Raw genomic sequence first — 19874 nt, 5'->3', positions numbered from 1 at the left:
AGGAATCGGAAATACCCCTTCACCACAGCATTCGGAAATTAAAGGAAACAAGTTTCTTTTTCCCTGGGCTTAACTGTACAGCTTTTATTTCAGGATTGGGTTGTTGTCCAAGAGCACTATTTTCATTTCTAGCTTAATTGGAAAAGCACAAGAGAATAGCACTTGCTTTTTTTTCCCGATGGGAAGAGACCAGCCTCTAAGTAAAAGCAAAGTTAGCTAATATTTTGTGCGTTTTTAGGTGCTGAATAGGTTGAGTTCAGTTCAGATGGAAGATCTAAACGATCCTGGGGCTGCGCCGTCGTCCACAAAATCCGCCGGAACGTGGGGAAGTGGACGACTTTCCACCTGCTGTTCTTCGTGCCATAGGCGTTCTTTCTTGCCCAGGAGCCTAAACTGCACTTTTCTTTAGATTCTAAGGCCTTCTCAGTTCAAGCAGAGAAGTGTGTAGGGTTCTCCACGCCCCCTTGCCTTAGGGGGTCTGCCGGGCTCTGCATGAAGGAGCTCTGAGGGCGGGGGGGACAGCCCAGGGTGGAGGAGGCGCCCACCCGCCCCCTGCAGCCCCGACATTTTCCACCAGCTCGGAAGCTGGGGGGTTCCCAGGGGTGTCGGGGCACCGGGCCGAGCAGCCCGGCAGGTGTTGCCAGCCCTGCATTTTATGGTTGCAGGAGTGCCACAGATCTGTGCCCCAGAGGACCCCCACAAGCTGTGCAGGGCCGTCCAGCCAGCCAGAAATTCCCGTCCCTCCAGGTGACCGGTGCTCGGGCCACGGGGAGAGACGGAAGCTTCCAGGGGCGGGTGGAGGCCTCAGGCGGGAGGAGGAGACCCTCATGTAGCTGGGGGTCCCGTCAGTACTTCTTTCCACAAGTCTTCTGGGCGGCGACAAGATAGAATCTGACAGTCACAGCACATGAGGAGGGCGGACAGGTGCCCCTGGGAGGGGCTGCCCCGACCCGGCCAGGGACTGTTAAGACGGGGCCGTGGCCCAGCACCGCTGGATCTTCTGAGTTTTCTCAAGGAGCGGCAGTCCTGGCTTAGGAAAACGTTAAATCACCAGTTTTAAATGGCGTCAACTTATTCAGAATTGAAAAATCCCCGTGTAGGGAGAGCATTGCCTTCACCGCCAGCCCCCAGCTGAGACCTGAGGGGCAGCTCCCAGCCCGGAAGGCCCTCGGTCATCGCCGCACTCGCCCAGCTGTCGACGGTGCTGCTGGAGCCCGGGTGTCCCCCGGCTGCACGGCTGCCGCCCTTCATCATTATTCTCACTAGAGTTGGAGGTACTTTGAGTCAGAGTCAGAAGGCAGCAGGGGTGCAGGGCAGGGTCTCCTCACCTGGAGGGACTCTGGGTGTCTCCTGGGCTCTCCACTGCTGGGTTAGTCACACCTTTAAGTCCTCACCGTGTGCAGGGAGGGGACCGGTGAAGAGCTGCTTCGCCTAGAGCCCCGTGAGCGTCTGACAGCTGTGCTATCACATCTCACAACGTTGGGGCCAAGGGATTCGGGCTGGACGTGAGGCCTGGTTGGAGCCATGGGGGGCAGCTGGTGGGCGGGCTGCCCCGCAGGCACGAGACGCGTCCGTCACTAGTGTGGAGCGCTGGGAAGCTAGGCTGGCCCGGGTTGTCCAGGCAGCTGCACTGCCCCCCCAGCGGTGGCCTCCGGGGCCTGGCCTGTGGCTCAGGGACAGAGGGTGTCCAGTGGCCAGGGTGGAAGCACATGGCTCTGACATCTCCCAGGGAGCCGGCAGTCACTGCTGGTCAGTCAGGGCCCTGAGGCCAGCCCAGACCAAAGGGAGGGACACGGGAGTCCCCCTCGGAGGAGCAGAGTAGGAGCTGTGACTGCCCCCACGTCGTGTCTCTGGCGACTGTCTTCAGAAGCTGCCGTGCGTGGTCATTTCATCACAGGCTTTCTCCTTTAATCCCTGGAACCAACATTTCAGGGACGCTCGTCATCTGCCCGGCGCTGCTGGGGTGCTGGACGCAGAGAGGAAACGAGACCAGGCGCGGCCGTGGGGTCCACAGAGAGGAGGGGGTGACCAGAGGCTCCTCCAGGGTCCCTCTGCCCCGCGGTCCCCGGGCCTGAGGGGCGACCCTGTCGTGTCTGCGTGCGGAACGGGGCCTCACCGGGCTCTTCCTGGGACTCCTGGCCGCCCAGCGTGCTCGGCCCCCGTCGGCGTGCCCCCCGTGCCAAGCGATTCTCACAGGTTGTCACTCGAGTCCCCACCTGCTGAGGACAGAAAAGAGCCTCGAGCACGTTTCTGCGTCTTCTGTCAGATTCTCTCGGAAGCCATGCCGGCCCCTCTTTTCATGGTGTTTCCTCCTGGAGAGCTGGTGTGTTTCATTTTTAGGTAAATCGCGAGAAGTGTGTGTTCCGCCATATTTCCATTTGTTCCTTAGCTACCGGGAAACTCGGGACCACTCATGGTGGGGTTGGATAGGTGTAACTTTCCTCCCTCTCACCATATGTTAAACGTTTAATTTCCATTTTAACAGCCTTATTTTAAACTTGTCTTTCATGGTGTCACCTATTCCTTCTGGAAATTGGAGGAAACCTGCGATGCCTGTTAGTAAATCTTCCCGTGTCCTGGTCATGCCCCTCCCCGGGCGCAGACATCAGCCGAGCCCTGCGGGGTCTGGCAGCTCAGCCTGGAGGTCTCCTGACTTGTAACTCAGCGTGCAGTAGAGGAGGCTGTTGGTAACTTGACTATAAAGTCCAATCTCGTCAGGTTTTACGGACTTTTGTTCTATTTAATATCTAGTGCTAGAGTCACCTAGCAAGGCCGTCAACAACATATTCTTGGAAATAGGATGTTTTAGTCATGAAAGTGATCTTCTGAGACCAATAGGCTTCTACGTAGGTATCATGAGCTGTGCTGGCTGCCAGAATTTGTAGACCCGTTAGGTGTTTAGAATGACCAGAAAGACGGGAGCGCCGGGGGCTCTAATTCCTCCACGTGTCCTGCCTCTGTGCACAGAGGCCCTGGGCCGGGGAGGTTCGCTTTTACAGGACTAGTGCACTGGGCTCGAGTACCTGTTTAGGTGTTATTTGCAGAGGTTGGCCTGTAGTTGAGGTGAAAACCAACACACTGAGTAGGAAAGAGCAAAGTTCCGACACTCCGTGGATGTGGCAGACTCGAGGCCCCAGCTCACGGCTGGGAGTCTCTCTTGGGGTGGCTGAGGACACTCTTCTCGAGGGCAGCAGACAAGACAGAGCCCCTGGGAGGTGAGCTGGCTGACGTGCGGTGCCCAGGCCGGTTAGACCTCCAACACCCCTCTTGGGGTGCAGACAGCGTTGTTGCCCCACAAGGGCAATGGGCTTCCTCGTCAGGGCAGAGCCTAGCGGTGCCGCGAAGACCGCCCACAGCCCTGCGGGAGGCGTGGACAGCCACACGTGGCCCTTCCCTCCGCCGGGTCAGGTGCCTGTGGGTCTGGGGCTCTCTGGCCGTGATCACCCCGAGTGTGGCGCCTGTGATCAGGAATAGGTTTGCTGTTTCAGTGCTGTTTCATCACCGAGTTTTAAGTGCTGCCTTTTGCTTCCGTGTAAATTCAGGGTTCAGAGGCGGCACCGGGCGCCAATGTACCGTCTTTATCAAATCCACCAGCAGACAGTTCTGGTGGGTGAACAGTGTGCGTTTTGGAGACGTGGATAACGGGAGGGAGGCGTATGAAATGTGACTTGGCTCGTAGACTGAAACCAGAGTTTACTTTCCTTTTTCCTTGCAGGCGTTTATCCATCCAGTCATTCAACAAAGGTATACGAGGCATGGCTTTACCTTCTTAGGCAAATGCCTCCCACACTGGAGAAAGGGTCATGGAAAGGCCCCTAATCTGCCTCCAGGGAGGGGAGCGGCCTCCGGCCTTTGGCAAAAGTAACACGCTTGGAGGAGACGTCATCTGCTCTGAGTGTGGCTGGGACACGCCCCGCCCAGCCCCCTGGGCCACGGTGGGGTCCCCAGCTGGAGGACCCTGGGCAGACGACACGGCCAGGACCGGGTGCCGGCCCACTCCCAACCCTCCTGGCCTGAACCGCTCCTTAATGTTGGCTCCGCTCTGCCTGCCGGTGCTCTGGTGTCGCCACTGTCATAGCAACCGGGATGTTTCTGTAACCGGTGGGGCTGGGCAGGGCCAGGGCTAGGAGGCGGGGAGCCAGGCCACGTTCACAGCCACACAAGGTAGTTCGGTATCTCGCAGCTGTTAACCCGATTGTTCAGGGGAGGCGCGTCCGTCTCTTCTGTCCTTGAAGAGAAGTGTCAGCTGCCGCTGCTTGTGTTCTGAGGTTCTTCCGAGAATAAACAGAAAAAAAATCCCAGTTCTGTGTTTTCCACCAATGGCCATCTCCAATAAGACTTTCCAAAAAAAAGGATTTTTTTTCTACTTTTAAGAAACACAGGAATTTGCAGCTAAATATCTCATTTGTTGCCCAAAAAGTTCCAGCAGGAAATAGGGTCACATCCTAGAGGTGTCAGCTGGAAAGTCAGCAGAGCCGGGCTGTGTTAGGGGGAAGATTTGTGAACGTAAATCAGTTTGGAAAGTGGACGGGAAGCTGCTGGGCCCCTTCGGATGTGGGTCGTCACGCCCCTCGCACGCACCTGTGTGTGCCCACGTGACTGCTCACATCTGCCAGGAGCCGTCGGAAAGTCTGTCTTTGGACACTTAACAGCGGGCTCGAAGCCGGGCGGGATCACGCGCCTCTTCTCAGATGGTCCGTGGTTCTGTGCCTGACGCTTGTGGACGCGCTTCCCGGAGCCTTGAGGCGTGAGGTACCGTGAGGATAGCCGCACCCCTAGGAAAACATTCATTGGTTATTTCTTTTTCTTCACCATCTGAGAGTCACCGACGATTCCCAAAAGAAAACTTCCTAGAACGTTTTGAGTTAGAGGAGGCTGGGAGATGTGTGCTGTCTTGCTTTTACGGTCGGGGAAGCTGAGGCCCGGAGGAGAGGCCTGGTGTCCCGGCCGCGTGTGCGGCAGACCCGCCTGTGCAGAGTACAGCTGGGGCTGCTAGGAAGCCTCAGAACACTCGATTTATTGGCCCAGTTACTGAGCCACTTCTGTTCATTGCTGCTCTCCTCCGTCCCGAGCAATAAGGCCAATCGGAAGTTTGAGAGAAAGACTTCGGCCCGTCAAGCTCACCTCCACCCTGGGCAGCAGGAAGTTGCCACCTGCGTGTTTCCCCGAGAGCGGCGTCAAGTGTGTTTGTGGGGTGCGGGCGCGGCTCCTCTGGGGGCTGAGCTCTGAGGTTTTGGTTTGCTTTCTGTTGTTGCTGCTTTTCCTTCGGTTTTAACCAGAAGCGGTAGCGCGGCCCTGGGTGGTACTAACAGGTGTCGGCCGCAAGGTAGCGCGGCCCTGGGTGGTACTAACAGGTGTCGGCCGGGACTGGGCTGCGTTGGTGGGTGCTGGGTGCTCAGCCCCGGCCCCCTTCCTGGCCCTGGGTCTGGTGCCTGAAAACGCCCAGCTGGGGGACAGGAGGCCCCTGGGAGGCGGGAGCTCGTCAGTGGGGGTTCCTTCCAGGGAGGGGGCTTCTCCTCCCTGGTTGCAAGCCCCTCTGCTCCCTATCAGTCCACAAGCAAAGGGGCTGCTCACATTTGCAGCCCAGGTGCACTCCCAGCTTCTGGCAGAGGGTCCAGCGGCTGCGGCTTCACTAATGGTCTTCGGTCAGACCCAAGATCAAAGGCGACATGGCGTCCAAGATTCCACGGGGCCGTTGGCAGCTCCTCCCTTTTCTCCAGCGTGTGTCGGGGAGGCATGGCCCGTGGCTGGTCTCCCCACCCCAGACTTCTCCTCACCGACTTCTAAACAGCTGGAGTTCGTAGCTTACTCATCAGTAAAAAAAGAGTCCTTCTCCTTAATATTGCCCCAACTTTGACCTAATACTATCAAATTAAATTCAAAATGAAAAGGGACCCGGGGGATGAATAGACAAGCAAAACGTTAGCCTTGGAAAAGAAGCGAATCCTGTCTCGGGCCATGACGTGGATGAGCCTTGAGGACATTGTGCTCAGTGACATCAACCAGGCCCAGAAGGACAGGCAGTGTGTGGTTCCACTTCTGCGAGGTGCCTGGGCAGCAGGTGGGCGGCAGGGGCTGGGCGGTGGCGGGGACACGGGGCTTGTTGTTTAGTGGGGGCAGTTTCAGCTTCACGAGGTGAAGGAGTTCTGTAGGTTGATTGTGCAGCAGTGTGAATAGAGTTAACTGCAGTGCCGCTGAGCTGTATGTGTGAAGGTGGGTGAGAGGATACATTTTAATTTCTGTGTATCTTACCATAATTTAAACATTAAAAATATTAAAGGGACCAATGTGGGTAAAACGAAACAATCCTTAATTCCTAGGCCAATGGATTACTACTGTTATAGGAATCCATTGCTTTAGAGGTTAATGTATATGTTACCTTACACTGTAACAGTACAGATGGTTTTCTCATCAACACTTTGGTGGCAAGAAAACCGAGACCTCGTGAAGAGCTAATGAACGTACAGAAGTGAGCGGGTGCCTTGCTGTGAGAGAAATCCATCATTGGGAAGGTGTCTGTGGTTATCAAGGAGACTGAATAATTCCATGCTAAACTGATGATAGATTTACGTTTGCTTTTTAGGTGAAGCCAAAAATCTTCCCACTTACCCGGGGCCAAACAAGATGCGAGACTGTTATTGCACCGTGAACCTAGACCAGGAGGAGGTTTTCAGGACCCAGATCGTGGAGAAATCACTCTGGTAACGTCTGCTGCCGCTTTATTTGCTGCTGACAGTTGCTTCTGTGCGGAGGGTGTCCTCACTCCATCCTTATCCTCTCTCTCTGCCTGAGAGAGGAACGGGCTCCCGGGGCGGTGACGGGCTCATGGTCCCTAAATGCCCGAATGACCGGGGCAGAGCGGGAAGGACAGAGCGCGTAGACTTATTAGTCGGCTGAGAGGTGGGTGAGGACTTTCTAAGTCGAGATGAGCTGGGCAGTATATATAGTGCAACGAAAGAGTACAAAGCAAGGATTTCAGAGCATAAATACTTGGGGAGCTTTTTTTTAACCATCTTCCTTTTTCTGAAGAGGCTCAAGACGGGGGTGGAGGTAACTGTTCACAGAGATCAGAGACCTAGAAAGCATTGTTGCTAGACTTGAGGAACAGAGGGGTCAGGTGAGAGAGGCTAGCATTGAAGCCTTAAGGCTGAGAGGTTTTCAACCTAAGAAACACGTCCGTGCCCCTCACCCCCGGCTTGTGTAGGAAGCGTTCGGAGAGCCTGTTAAGGCCCGGGTGCCGCCCCAGGCGGGTAGGGTAGGGCGATGATTTGCCTTTCCCGCCAGCTCCAGGCCTGCTGGCCCCGGACCCCGCCCTGGGGTAGGAAGTGGTGGCACCTGTGGTCACAGTATGTCTCCGGGAGAGGGAGTGGGTAGGTGAGGGGGGCCTCTGCCGCCCTGGCAGGCGGGCGGGGACGGTGGTGTGAGCCTGGGGGAAGCACAGCAAAGCCGGTGGAGTCCCAACCAGAGTAAGTGGTTCTGGAGCCCGTGCTGACAGTGGGCCACCCTCGGGCTTAGAGCGGTGGGCTGTACGGGTCCATCCAAAGAGCTGTCGGGCTTGAGAACATTGTTAGCAGATGAATTATATCCTTGCACATCGCTGCTTCTAAGTGGGAACAAACAGCACGTTCTGGTGACTTAATGAATTTAACTTTTAGACACTGTTAAGATCTCCTGCCCCCGAAACATGCAGACACTTCCCTTCTCCGTCTGCCCCGTTGTCGCCCAGACCGGCAGGGCTGCTCCTGAGGCCCTGTGTTATTTGAATGCGCCCTCCGGATTCTCTGAAGTAATTTGTTGAAGGAGAACGAGAAGACTGAGGAGTTTGTCAGGAGTCGCGTGTGGCTTTGGCGCTGATGTTGAAGGTGCTACCGTCGCCCTCAGGGCCATTTCCGTGAGCTCCCCAGGAGAAGAGTCCACGTTAGAGGGTCTCTGCAGAGCTGGGCTCCCCGCAGACCTGCCGGGTGAGGGTCTCTGGGAAGGGAATTTGGGAACCTGTGCTTTAGTTGAGGCCGAGAAATAGGGACCATTCCTGAAAATATTTCTTACACGTTTAGAGGTAGAAATCATAGTTTCTGGTTTTGATGGCATAAGAAAATGAGCTTTTGGAGCAGAAAAGGGAGGCTGAGAGCGAAATAAAAAGAGTGGTGTAGTAATATTGTCTCTTCTGGGAAGTCGGCTACCTGTGATACAGCCAGAATCGGGCAGCCCCCAAACACTGTCACCAGGAGCCAGTTAACTCTAGTGAGTATGCCAAGGTGATTCTCCCAACTCGTCAGAGCGTCTAACCCTTCACAGACCATTCCTGCTTTCCTCAGACAGTTTTAATAAGCTTAGTTTTTGAAAGGTTAATTTATTCATTAGCTCAATTAATATTTATTGAGTGCTTATCTAATATGCCAGATAAGTCAGGGAGCGCTGTAAGCAGAAAGTTAAAGCTGACAGCAAATAAAGAGACAAACCTACATGAAATAATTCCAAGAGGTTAAAAAAATATGAGACAAGAAACAAATGGGACCTAATTAAACCTAAAAGCTTTGCACAGCAAAGGAAACCGTAAACAAAGTGAAAAGACAACCTACGGAATGGGGGAAAGTATTTATAAATGATACTACTGACAAGGGATTAATTTCCAAAATATACAAACAGCTCATACAGCTTAATAACAAAAACTCAAACAACCCAATAAAAAAATGGGCAGAAAACCTAAATAGACATTTCTCCAAAGAAGACGTACAAATGGCCAACAAACACATGAAAAGATGTTCAACATCGCTAATTATTAGAGAAATGCAAATCCAAACCTCACTGTAATGAGGTACCACCTCACACAGGTCAGAATGGCCATCATTAAAAAGTCTACAAATAATAAATGCTGGAGCGGGTGTGGAGAAAATGGAACCCTCCTCCGTGGTTGGTGGGAATGTAAACTGGTGCAGCCACTGTGGAGAACAGTATGGAGCTTCCTTAAAAAACTAAAAACAGAGCTACCATATGATCCACTAGTCCCATTCCTGGGTGTATATCCAGAGAAAACCATAATTTGTAAAGATGCATGCACGCCAGTGCTCACAGCAGCACTATTGACAATAGCCAAGACATGGAAGCAACCTAGATGTCCATCACCAGGTGAATGGATAAAGAAGATGTGGTACATATAAATATAATGGAATATTACTCAGCCATAAAAAAGATGAAACAGTGCCATTTGCAGCAACACAGATGGACCTAGAGATTATCATACTAAATGAAGTAAGTCAGACAGAGAAGGACAAATATACGATATCGCTTATATGTGGAATCTAAAAAAATGATATGAATGAACTTATTTACAAAACAGAAACAGACTCAGACATAGAAAACAAACACAGTTACCAAAGGGCATAGCAGGGGAGGGGAGAGGGATAAATTAGGAGTTTGGGATTAACCATACACAATACTATATATAAAATAGATAAACAGCAAAGCCCTACTGTATAGCACAGGGAACTATATTCAATATCTTGCAAGAACCTATAATGGAAAAAAAGAACATATATATATATTCTGAATATATATTCCTGGATCACTTTGCTGTACACCTGAAACTAATACACATTGTAAATTAACTATACTTTAATTTTAAAAATGATTTAAAAATATGGGTGTATGTGACCATTTAGTATTGAGGCAAAACCCCTATTTATACTGGTGAGGGGCCAGCTGGTCACCCCAGACCTTGACTCTGCAGTGTAAGGGCAAAAGCAAATAACCTGCTGCATAAAAGAAGTGAGCGAGGAAATTGTGCGTCCACTTGGTGCTGAGTACTTGAAATCACAGGCTGGCTCTTGGAGTGTGTAGCCTGAGTCTGCACCACATCCGTGGTGCAGAAACCACAATCCATACACACACGTTAATGCAGTCTTGGGTTGGTAGTTTGTACCTCCTGCTGAGGCAGTGACAGGGCAGTCGAAAGCAAATCCACTCCTCTCCTTCAATCTAGGTCTCAGGATTCTCCAGTATAACGTTTCAGGGAGCTTGCGCTCAGAGGAGAAAATGCACAGAGAACACAGAAATAAAGCGTCGTGTGCATTTTCCAAGAGAAACAACAGACAGCAGAATCAGGCCTGCAGTGTTTGCAGAATGTCAGCTAACAAAGTTTAGTGAACTTAAAAGTAATGAGACAAGATTGAAAACATGAGCAGGATAAGGAACGATGAAGAATGCCTGCACCAATTTGAAAAAGAATCTAACAGAATTTCTAAAAGTGCAGATCACAAGAATTTAGATGAAAAACTCAGTGAATGAACTAAATAGTTGATTAGACATAGCTGAAAGGAAAATTGGTAAAGTGGAAGGTACATTTGAAATATACCCCAGAGGGACTTCCCTGGTGGTCCAGTGGTTAAGACTTTGCCTTCCAATGCAGGAGGTACAGGTTCAATCCCTGGTCAGGGAGTTAAGATCCCACATGCCTCGTGGCCATAAAACCAAAACATAAAACAGAAGCAATATTGTAACAAATTCAATAAAGATTTTAAAAATGGTCCACATCAAAAAAAATCTTAAAAAACCCCGAAATCTACCCCAGAGACACAAAGGAATGGAAAGTGTGAGAGAGGTTTAGAGACACAGAAGGTAGAGGGATGTCTGAACACGTCCTGTGGGAATTCCTAAGGCCAGAGACCACGGGTGGAGGTCACAGGAGGTGGTGTCTTAAATGCAGCTCAGTTCTTGAGGGGCCGAACCTGGGGGGCAGAGCCCAGTGGCACAAGACCCAGACCCAGATGGCAGCTGCGAGGGTGGAGGGAAGGGGGCATGCCTGGGTGACAAGGAGGGCACTGCGCCCTGGACAGGCCACCGGCACCGGCAGCCGTCAGGGTTCAGTGTTGCCCGCACAGAGCAGCTGCACGCCTTGCTGTGTTATGGCCCTAACTCCCGCATCGTCCTCCAGGCTCAGCATCGCCTGTGAGGGTTGACCATCTGTTTGGCAACGTTGCTGTAGGAAACAAAGAGCCTACGTCTGATCTCTGGACCTGAGGGAGCCGGCAGGACCTGGTGCCCTGTCTGGGGCTCGTAGCCAGAGGGGCCTCGGTGGCCACAGAGGGTCAGTGCCACCCAGCGTGGTCTGTCCTCCCTCAGGCTGGAGTGCAGATGGAGCGTGAGGGTGAGAGGGAGGACACACACCCCCTTCCCTCCTTTCTCCAGGGGAAGGGGGTCCAGGAATCGGGCTGCGGCCTGGCTCTGTGGGTGTCCCCACGCCCTGGGTCTGCAGAACGCCGCTCACCCGTGAGCAGGTGTCACCGTCCCTGCCTTCCTTTCCTGCATGTCTGGTGTGGGACAGTGGGCACTGAGAGGGGACTGCTGTTGCAAATTTACTGGGGGAACCCCCCTGGTCAGACCCTTCGGGGAGAAGGAGGCTTTTCCGGGCCGTCTCTCCTCCAGGACGGTGATTCGGGGAAAGCTCTGTCCTCCTGAGAACGGTATCTTCCTGATGGTGCAAGTGGACGGTGTTCACATTTAACTTTTTACAGCTATAATTTTTAATCATTTAAATGGCAAGTCATCATTTCTTTACCATTTATTTAAACAGAAAGGCTCTATGAAACTGTGTTGTCTGGGTCCGGGCGGGTTAGCTGCCTGCCTGGGGCCACAGTGCATCTGCGGAGGGCATCCTGGGGTCCCCGGGAGGGCAAAGCGGAGCTGAAGGCTGCCTGTGGAGAAAACCACCGTCCTATCCAGTAAAGGGAGCACGTTCGTGCTACAGTTAAAAAAAGGAACTCTTAGGAGCTGGGTTGGCCCAATCGTTTGCAGGCGTATCCCATGAAGTGCTAGTTTTTCATTTCCTTTTGTCCATGTAAGTGATTATTTTGAGGATGACATTGCCCGCCTCTCCCCTCGACAGACAGGAAGCGGCTCCTACTCTGACCCTCACTTTCCCCCAGGGCAGCTCTGTTGAGGCTGTGCTGAGCCTCCTGCCTGGACGCCCGCCCCCCCATATCCAGCCCAGAAGCCCCTCCCTCCCGCCCCCGTGGGCCTCTGGACCAGACGGCCCTGACCCCGCGACTGTGCCTCCTTGCCTCCCGCAGAGTTTGGTTGTGTCTGTCAAGCGATAAAGGCAAGTTAGAAAGTTGTGTTCACAGTAAGATTCCTTTTTGTTTAAAAAACTGGCATAGCTCTAAAAATGGTCTGGCACGTGAGGACTTAAACGCCAATGTGGTTATTTTTTCTGGGTAGTGGGATTATGGGCAGTATTTTTGTTCTTTTGTTGGTAGGTTTTTTGTTTGTTTGTTTTTGTATTTTACGTAACATTACAAGTTAGTAAAATAACCGCTTTCTAGAGCACAGTGAGGAAGGAGCTAGCTCATCACCACGCTTATCGTTTTGGGTGTCATTACAGAATCTCTAATCCCGTCATTCTCGCCAAGAATTCTCCCGAATGAAAGGCTGTTCCCCTGCGGGTGGGCGCGAGCTTCCGGTTTGGAATCAGAAGGAGCCTGTGGGTCAGTGACTTGAGAGGGTCTCTCTGTTCCTCCGAGAGATGCAAATTGCTCAGAAAATAGAGCTTTGTGTGGTGGCCTCCGCGGTCTTCGTCTCCGGGAGGGAGAAGTTGTTTGGGGTTAGGGTGTGACAGCACAAGAGGGAGTCTGTGGTTTGGGACGAAAGACGTCATTTTCTCAGATGTTCTTAATGAAAACCAAGTTGTTGACTAGAAAACACCAACTTTGAGATTATAAGACAGTACAGATAGCATCATCTCTCCTTATGTTTCTTTTCTCTCTAATTTCTCAAGTTAAAGCTTAAAAAGGAAGTCTTTTTGACATAAATGCAGGTCTCAGGCCCAGACGTTCCACACCACCCTTCGCCCCAACGGTCCTGGGGAGCTCCAGGCGGGGACCCTTACCTCCGGTCCTGGGGAGCTCCAGGTGGGGACCCTTCCACCCCACCGGTCCTGGGGAGCTCCAGGCGGGGACCCTTCCACTCCCCCGGTCATGGGGAGCTCCAGTCCGGGGGACCCTTCCCCTCGGTCCTGGGGCACTCCAGGCGGGACCCTTCCACCCCCCCAGTCCTGGGGAGCTCCAGGTGGGGACCCTTCCACCCCCCTGGTCCTGGGGAGCTCCAGGCGGGGACCCTTCCCCCCCGGTCCTGGGGAGCTCCAGGCGGGGACCCTTCCCCCCAGTTCTGGGGAGCTCCAGGCGGGACCCTTCCACCCCCCCAGTCCTGGGGAGCTCCAGGTGGGGACCCTTCCCCCACCCCGGTCCTGGGGAGCTCCAGGCGGGGACCCTTCCCCTCGGTCCTGGGGAAGTCCAGGCGTGGACCCTTCCCCCCCGGTCCTGGGGAGCTCCAGGCGGGGACCCTTCCCCCCGGTTCTGGGGAGCTCCAGGCAGGGACCCTTCCCCTCGGTTCTGGGGAGCTCCAGGTGGGGACCCTTCCTCCCCCCGGTCCTGGGGAGCTCCAGGCGGGGACCCTTCCCCCCGGTCCTGGGGAGCTCCAGGCAGGGACCCTTCCCCCCGGTCCTGGGGAGCTCCAGGTGGGGACCCTTCCCCTCGGTCCTGGGGAGCTCCAGGTGGGGACCCTTCCCCTCGGTCCTGGGGAGCTCCAGGCGGGGACCCTTCCCCCCGGTCCTGGGGAGCTCTCTGGTCCAGGGTGGGCCTTCAGCTCAGAGCATCCCCCCGACGTCGGGCTCCAGTCCTCACTGAGCCCCTGAATCTCAGGATGTGGGGCTTCTCACAGGGCTTCCCAGATGCCCAACTGACCGCCGTACCCAGGCCCAGGTAAGGCTGGGACCCTGCAGGGAGAGACCACCCTGCAGGGAGAGACCCTGGGCCCACCCTGTCCACTCTCCCTGAGTAGACAGTCAGTCCCCGTGGAGCTGTGGGCTGGGCAGTTTGGGTGTCAGAATGCTGTGGTTAATGGGTTCCTCTGGGGTCCCCAAAAGCTCCCCAGGCTGCCGGCCCCCTCACGCCTCCAGGCTTCTCCCTGACACCCTCCTTCCCTTGGGGCCTTTCTGAAGGTTCTGGAGTCCGGGGGCTTCAGTTACCTTAAGAAGCGTGGCCAGGCCTTAAAAGGACAGTCTGGGTGTGAGTTTTTGGTGAGGACACGTGATTTCTCTGGGGAGGGTGCAGGGAGGGGAGGGGCTGCATGTGGGAGTCCCGTGTGGGGTGCACCCCATGTGAGCAGATGGGGAAACTGAGTCTGGAAGAAGTGAGGAACCCGCCAAGGCCATGTGGCCGTCCGCCTTGGGCTGCTTAGGCCAGGACAACGGGCTGCAGGTCACCCATGAGGCCGGGCTCCGGCACAGACACCCGGCTGTGCTTCTGGAAGAGCGTGTGGCTGGCCCTGTAGGCGGGCGCCCTGGGTGCCCTCGTGTCCTGTGATCCAGCCTTGTCCTGCGGGCCAAGACTGGCCCAGGTGGGGTCCAGGTGGGGTGCTTCTTCCCCAGCAGTTGGAGGAAACTGTGATCTGACCTCCAAGGCTCCTTCCCCGGGAGGGTCAGCTGCATCCCTCCGTCCACATCTGCATGAAGCTGGGGGCAGGCCCTCGTTTCTCCATCCGTCCTTCACGTGGACGGAACGCCTTTCTCTCCTGGGAGCCGCCCCTCCCCGTGTTCAGGCCGTGACCCACGACTTGGGGGGAGGCTTCAGCTGAGCACCTGGCCTCCCAGTGAGCTGCAGTAGCTTATCGGAGCCTCAGAGACAGGCTCTCGGGTGCCGAGGGCCGCGCTGCTTTAAAATCGTCATTTAGAGGAAGTGAGGGAGACACCAGACAGGGTTCCTCCTGCTTCTGGGCGCCATGGGCGGTTCGCGCCTGGGGTGCGGGCCCTCCCGGTGCCGGGGTCCCGCGAGCACCAGCCCGTGCGGGGTGCAGGCTGCACGAGTCCCCTCCCTTCCCGACTCTTCTGTGGACGTCTGAATACAGTATTTGGTCTCATGAATTTTAATCCAGGTTTTAGTGAATGGTTTAACCACCTGCACGTTTATTAGCCGAACGCAGAGCTGTTCAGAGCCGGCCGGCACCCTTTTCGGAGAACGGGCCCTGCCTGCCTGGCTTCCAGCTCTCTCTGGGCCTCGGCGTGGGCCCCGGGTCCCCGCTTCTGGGCACCTGGGCTCCGCCAGGGCTGCCCTGTGGCGCATCCGGGGCTTGCGGGGAGGCTCCCCTCTGTCCCCGTGGCTCCCGCGCTCCCCTCCCCCAGATGCTGGGAAACGGATGCTCGTGTTTGCAACATAGGGCACAGCACACGGCGCGAAACCGGGCAGAGCCTCGCGTCTGGCCGCGGCGGGGCAGGGCAGTGCCAGCCGGGCTCTGGGGGCCGGGGAAGGACTCTGCGGTCCTGCGGGGGGCGCCCTGCCGGGACCTCTCCGCTGCACATCTGGGCTCGCGGAGCCAGAGGCCAACAGCTTCCTGTCGGAGGCTTTTTCTCTTTTCCCAATTCTGTGAAACTGCATTTAAACTTCTCCCTGTAATTAGCGAGGAAAGCGCTCTGGCCGGCCTCAGACGCCAGAGGCCGCGTTTTAATTCCCTTGTCAGATAGTGGTAGTTAAGGCCGTCCAGTCCTTTGGGTGGCATTTTCCCTTTCCCTGGACAAGCCTGCAACCGTGCAGGGCATGAGTCCTGCCTCTGCTGCTGCTGAGCTGTGTGCAGAGATGCCCAGGCAGAGGCGCCAGCTGGGGGAGCTGGGGTTGTGCAGCCCCTCTCAGTGCCCCAGAAAGGAGAGTCTGTGTTGCAGGCACGTGGGGGGACCTCACCCCACTCCCCACCACCCACAGCTTCCTTTTCTTTTGGAAATATGCTTCCAACTCTGCCCCCTTGAAGAAACACTGCAGGCTTTCCCATCGACCAAGAAGGGGGTGGCCTGGCCGCACGCGGGCACCAGGGGGCACGCCTGTCCCACCCCCAGGATGTCTGCCCTGCTCCCTCACGCCCCTGTGGGCCCTGCTGATGCCAGCCCCGACCTGAGAGATGCCACGATTGGGCTGAGGAGGCCTTTGTGCAGGGACCCCCTGGGCTTCTGGTGGGGACAGCCGGGTCGCCTGCCTGTCCCTGTTCGTGGACGACAAACATATTCCTTGTATGTTGGGCGTCAGGTACTTGTCTTTTACTTTGCGACATAAATTTAGAAGTTCTCAGTGGATTAGTATCCTGAACTTGAAAAGCGCGTGAAAAGGTGGTCATTTGACAGAAAATGAGCTAGATATTTCAGCACAAAACGAAACAAAAAGTGCGCACACACACGACAGACATTCAGCCTCAGCAATGACGCGGACTGTTCAAATGAAAGCAGTAGTGTTGGTCACCAGCTTAGCAGAGTTTGTAAACATCGATGGAGACCTTCCTGGAAGGTCCGTGGTCCCAGAGCCCAGGATGGAGGACGCCCTCCCACCAAGCAGGCCACCTCGGGGACTGTCCTGAGGACACCAGGGCTAGGGACGCTCCCGGTGGTGGACGTGGGGGAGGACTTGCTGTCCGCGTGTTGGAAGGTGTGAGGCCTGCGGTTGTGGTCACTCAGACCTCAGGTGCCGTTTGGCCTTTACTTACTTGGGAAGTGGTCCATGGCCTCATGTTAAAGGAAGAAGCCGACTGTGTACCAGGTTGAAGAATGTAGCCCCACTTTTATTTAAAAACATGTGTCTTTATTTTTATTCTTTAGAGAAAAAAACCTTAAGCATGATATACCCTAGGATGTTAATTCTGTTACTCACGTGCTGACATCTTTATGTATTTTTTAAATTTTTGGGTTTTGAAAAATAGCTTCGCTGAGATATAATTCACATAGCATATAATTTACCCATTTAAGATGTGCAGTTCTGTGGTTTTTATTATATTCAGAGTTGTGTGGCCATCACCACAGTCAATGTGAGAACATTTTCATCTCCCTAAAGAGAAAGCCATTCCCTTCCCCTGCTCCCCAGCCCCTGGCCGCCAGGAATCCACTTTGTCTCCACAGATGAGCCAGTTCTGGTCATTTCACGTACAGGGAACGGCACCCTGTGTGGCCACTTGCGATGGCTTCTCTCGTTGAGCCTCAGCGTCAGAGCTGAAGGTGCCAGTGGGTCAGGGGCTCCGTTCGGTGTGTCCGCCCTCTGTTGATGGACGCTTGGGTTGTTTCTGCTGTAACCTTGCACGTACCGGTTTTTGTGTGGATGTGTTTTCATTGCTCCCGGACATACCCCTGGGGGTGGGCTGTTGGGCTATAATGGTTACTCCGGGTTTACCGTTTTGGAAGAGCGATGGCCCCGTTTTACATTCCTACGAGCAGCTCAGTTTCTGCACGTCCTCACCTGGGAAAGTGCATTCTGGGTGCACTTGTCCCGGGCCCTGTCCCGGGGCTCCTGTGCCTCCAGGGGCCGGGGGTGAGATTTGTGTCCCCCATGTGTAACCGGCTGGTGTCACGGCTCTGTGTCAGGAGGTGGCAGGTGTGGGACTGAAGGTGCTACCCTGTGAGCCACCCATGAAGAGGGTCCTCTGAGTGGGGCCTGGGCAGTGTGTTTTCTAGAAACCTCTCCAGGTGATCCTGATTTGCAGCCGAGAGTGGGGACAGTCCCCCGAGATAAAGCCGGGATGGGGGCCGGGCCGTGGGCAGGGACACTGGAGGCAGGACTCGCGTGTGTGGCCGTCTCGGGGGCAGCCCTGGGGACACCTGCCGTACACGTGCGCCTTCTCGTGAGGCCTCGGCCGCAGCTCTGACTCCTGCGGGACGTGCCTTCGGGGCTCTGGCCCCCAGGACATGGCGGGGGGAGAGCAGCTGCCTTCTCTGCACGCCTGGACCTCAGGCCAGCGCGGTCCCTCTTCCTGCTCTGGATCTGAGCTGGTCAGTAAAACAAGCGATACCTGTTGGGTGCTTCTGACGGCAGCACCACAGGTGGGCTCGTCCCCCTCCCGAGGGGAGGCTCTGCCATCGCCTCCCTCCGCCCCCCCCCCCCGCCTCCCTCGGCCCGCCGGGACCACCAGCTCCCAATTTCGTGTCCCCCACGTGAGGTCACAGGTGCATGCCTGAGGCAGGCGCTTGGATGCCGGCCCCCCCCAGGACTGACCCCACCTCAGGACTGATGACCCCCCAGGACTGACCACCCCTCAGGACTGATCCCCACCCCAGGACTGAGTCCCCCCTCAGGACTGATTCCCCCCAGGACTGACCCCCCAGGACTGAACCACCCTCAGGACTGATCACCCCCCCCAGGACTGACCCCCCCCTCAGGACTGATCACCCCCCAGGACTGACCCCCCCCAGGACGGATCCCCCCCAGGACTGACCTCCCCTCAGGACTGATCACCCCCCAGGACTGACCCCCCCTCAAGAATGATCCCCACAGGACTGATTCCCCACAGGACGGATCGCCCCCAGGACTGACCCCCCCTCAGGACTGATCACCCCCCAGGACTGACCCCTGCCTCAGGTCTGATTCCCCACAGGACTGATCCCCGCCCCAGGACGGATCCCCCCAGGACAGATACCCCCCAGGACTGATCCCCCCAGGACCGATCCCCCCAGGACGGATCCCGCCAGGACGGATCCCCCCTCAGGACTGATCCCCCCAGGACGGATCCCCCCTCAGGACTGATCCCCCCAGGACGGATCCCCCCTCAGGACTGATTGCCCCCAGGGCAGGGGACGCCGCCTCGTAGAATCTAACGGTGCCCCTTCTGTCTGTGTCCAGCCCCTTCTACGGAGAGGACTTCTACTGCGAGATTCCGCGGAGTTTCCGTCACCTGTCCTTTTACATTTTCGATAGAGACGTTTTCCGGAGGGATTCAATCATAGGTAGGTACCGACCGACCAGGGTTTTCTTCATTTTCTCCGCCTCTTCTGAGCGGGGCTCATTCTGGCAGAACTCCCGGGCACGCCGTCTGAGCCGGTGAGCCACACCAGCATCTCGCCTGCCCTTGCTGGCCGTCCCGGAGCTGCCCTGTCACTGTGTTCTGGGGCGACACACCACGAGCTCACGCGGGGACACGGGGACACGCGGCAAAGGCAAACCATCCTTCAAGGCGAGAGTGGCGTCCCCCCAAACAACTCCCGAAGCCTTCTCCAACCATCCCACCACCCCAGACCTTGCCCATCCCTGAACCCAGCACCCATGTATGGGGGACTGGGATGGTATTGGGGTGCTCAGAGGTATTGGGGTGCACTCATAAGTATTAGGGGCTCTCAGAGGCACTGGGATGCTGTCAGAGGTACTGGGGGTCTCAGGTATTGAGGGTCCCAGAGGCACCAGCGTCCTGGAGAGAGTGAGACCCACCTTGAACGTGGAGCCCAGAGCCGCCCGTTTGGTGGCCGCCTCTGTCCCGGGAAACCTGTCAGCTCCCCGTGGTACCAGAATTAGACCCGAGCTGCCCAACGTGGGCTCAGCTGTGGCCATGGGACCCCAGCTGATCGTCGCTGGCCCGGCTGCTCCTGGCAGGAGGCGTCTCGGTGCTTTGCTCCTGGACAGAGCAGTTGAATCTGGCGGGCCCGTGACACTGCAGCCTCCCGCCCGCTCCTGGGGCGTCTGACCAGCTCCACTCGCTGCCCATACGTGACTGGTCAGGGGTGTTTGCGCCCAGGCCAGCAGCCCTCAAAAAAAAAAAAAACGTCTGGGGCTTCCCTGGTGGCGCAGTGGTTGAGAGTCCGCCTGCCGATGCAGGGGACGCAAGTTCGTGCCCCGGTCCAGGAGGATCCCACATGCCGCGGAGCGGCTGGGCCCGTGAGCCACGGCCGCTGAGCCTGCGCGTCCGGAGCCTATGCTCCACAACGGGAGAGGCCACAGCAGAGAGGCCCGCGTACCGCCAGAAAAAAAAGAAAGAAAAAAAAGTCTGAAGGCAGCTCTGGAGCTGAGGTCCTTTGAAGAAGCATCTGGCAGTGTTTCCAGCACATGGATCAGAGCTTCCCACACTGTCAAAATGCAGATGCTGGGTATTGG

The 19874-nt window shown here is 55.9% G+C and overlaps 1 protein-coding gene across 4 annotated transcripts in view; it reads left to right on the top strand.

The window, feature by feature from the left end:
• The window catches only part of RASA3 (RAS p21 protein activator 3), an 88932-nt gene that overhangs the window by 29087 nt on the left and 39971 nt on the right, over window positions 1–19874 (top strand). For 3 of the 4 annotated variants that reach the window (XM_060287803.1, XM_030856652.2, XM_060287804.2), the window contains exons 2-3: window positions 6584–6701; window positions 18633–18736. In XM_060287803.1, coding sequence (XP_060143786.1) covers window positions 6584–6701; window positions 18633–18736 — 222 coding nt within the window. Of the gene's footprint in view, window positions 1–6583; window positions 6702–18632; window positions 18737–19874 lie in introns of those variants that run through there. The other variant, XM_060287805.1, reaches the window with a different exon arrangement.

This window comes from Globicephala melas, chromosome 18 (assembly GCF_963455315.2).
Source record: "Globicephala melas chromosome 18, mGloMel1.2, whole genome shotgun sequence".
In the NCBI taxonomy this organism is placed as follows: Eukaryota; Metazoa; Chordata; class Mammalia; order Artiodactyla; family Delphinidae; genus Globicephala; species Globicephala melas.
The sequence above is the reverse complement of the archived record's forward strand: the minus strand, read 5'-3'. Positions and strand labels throughout refer to the sequence as shown.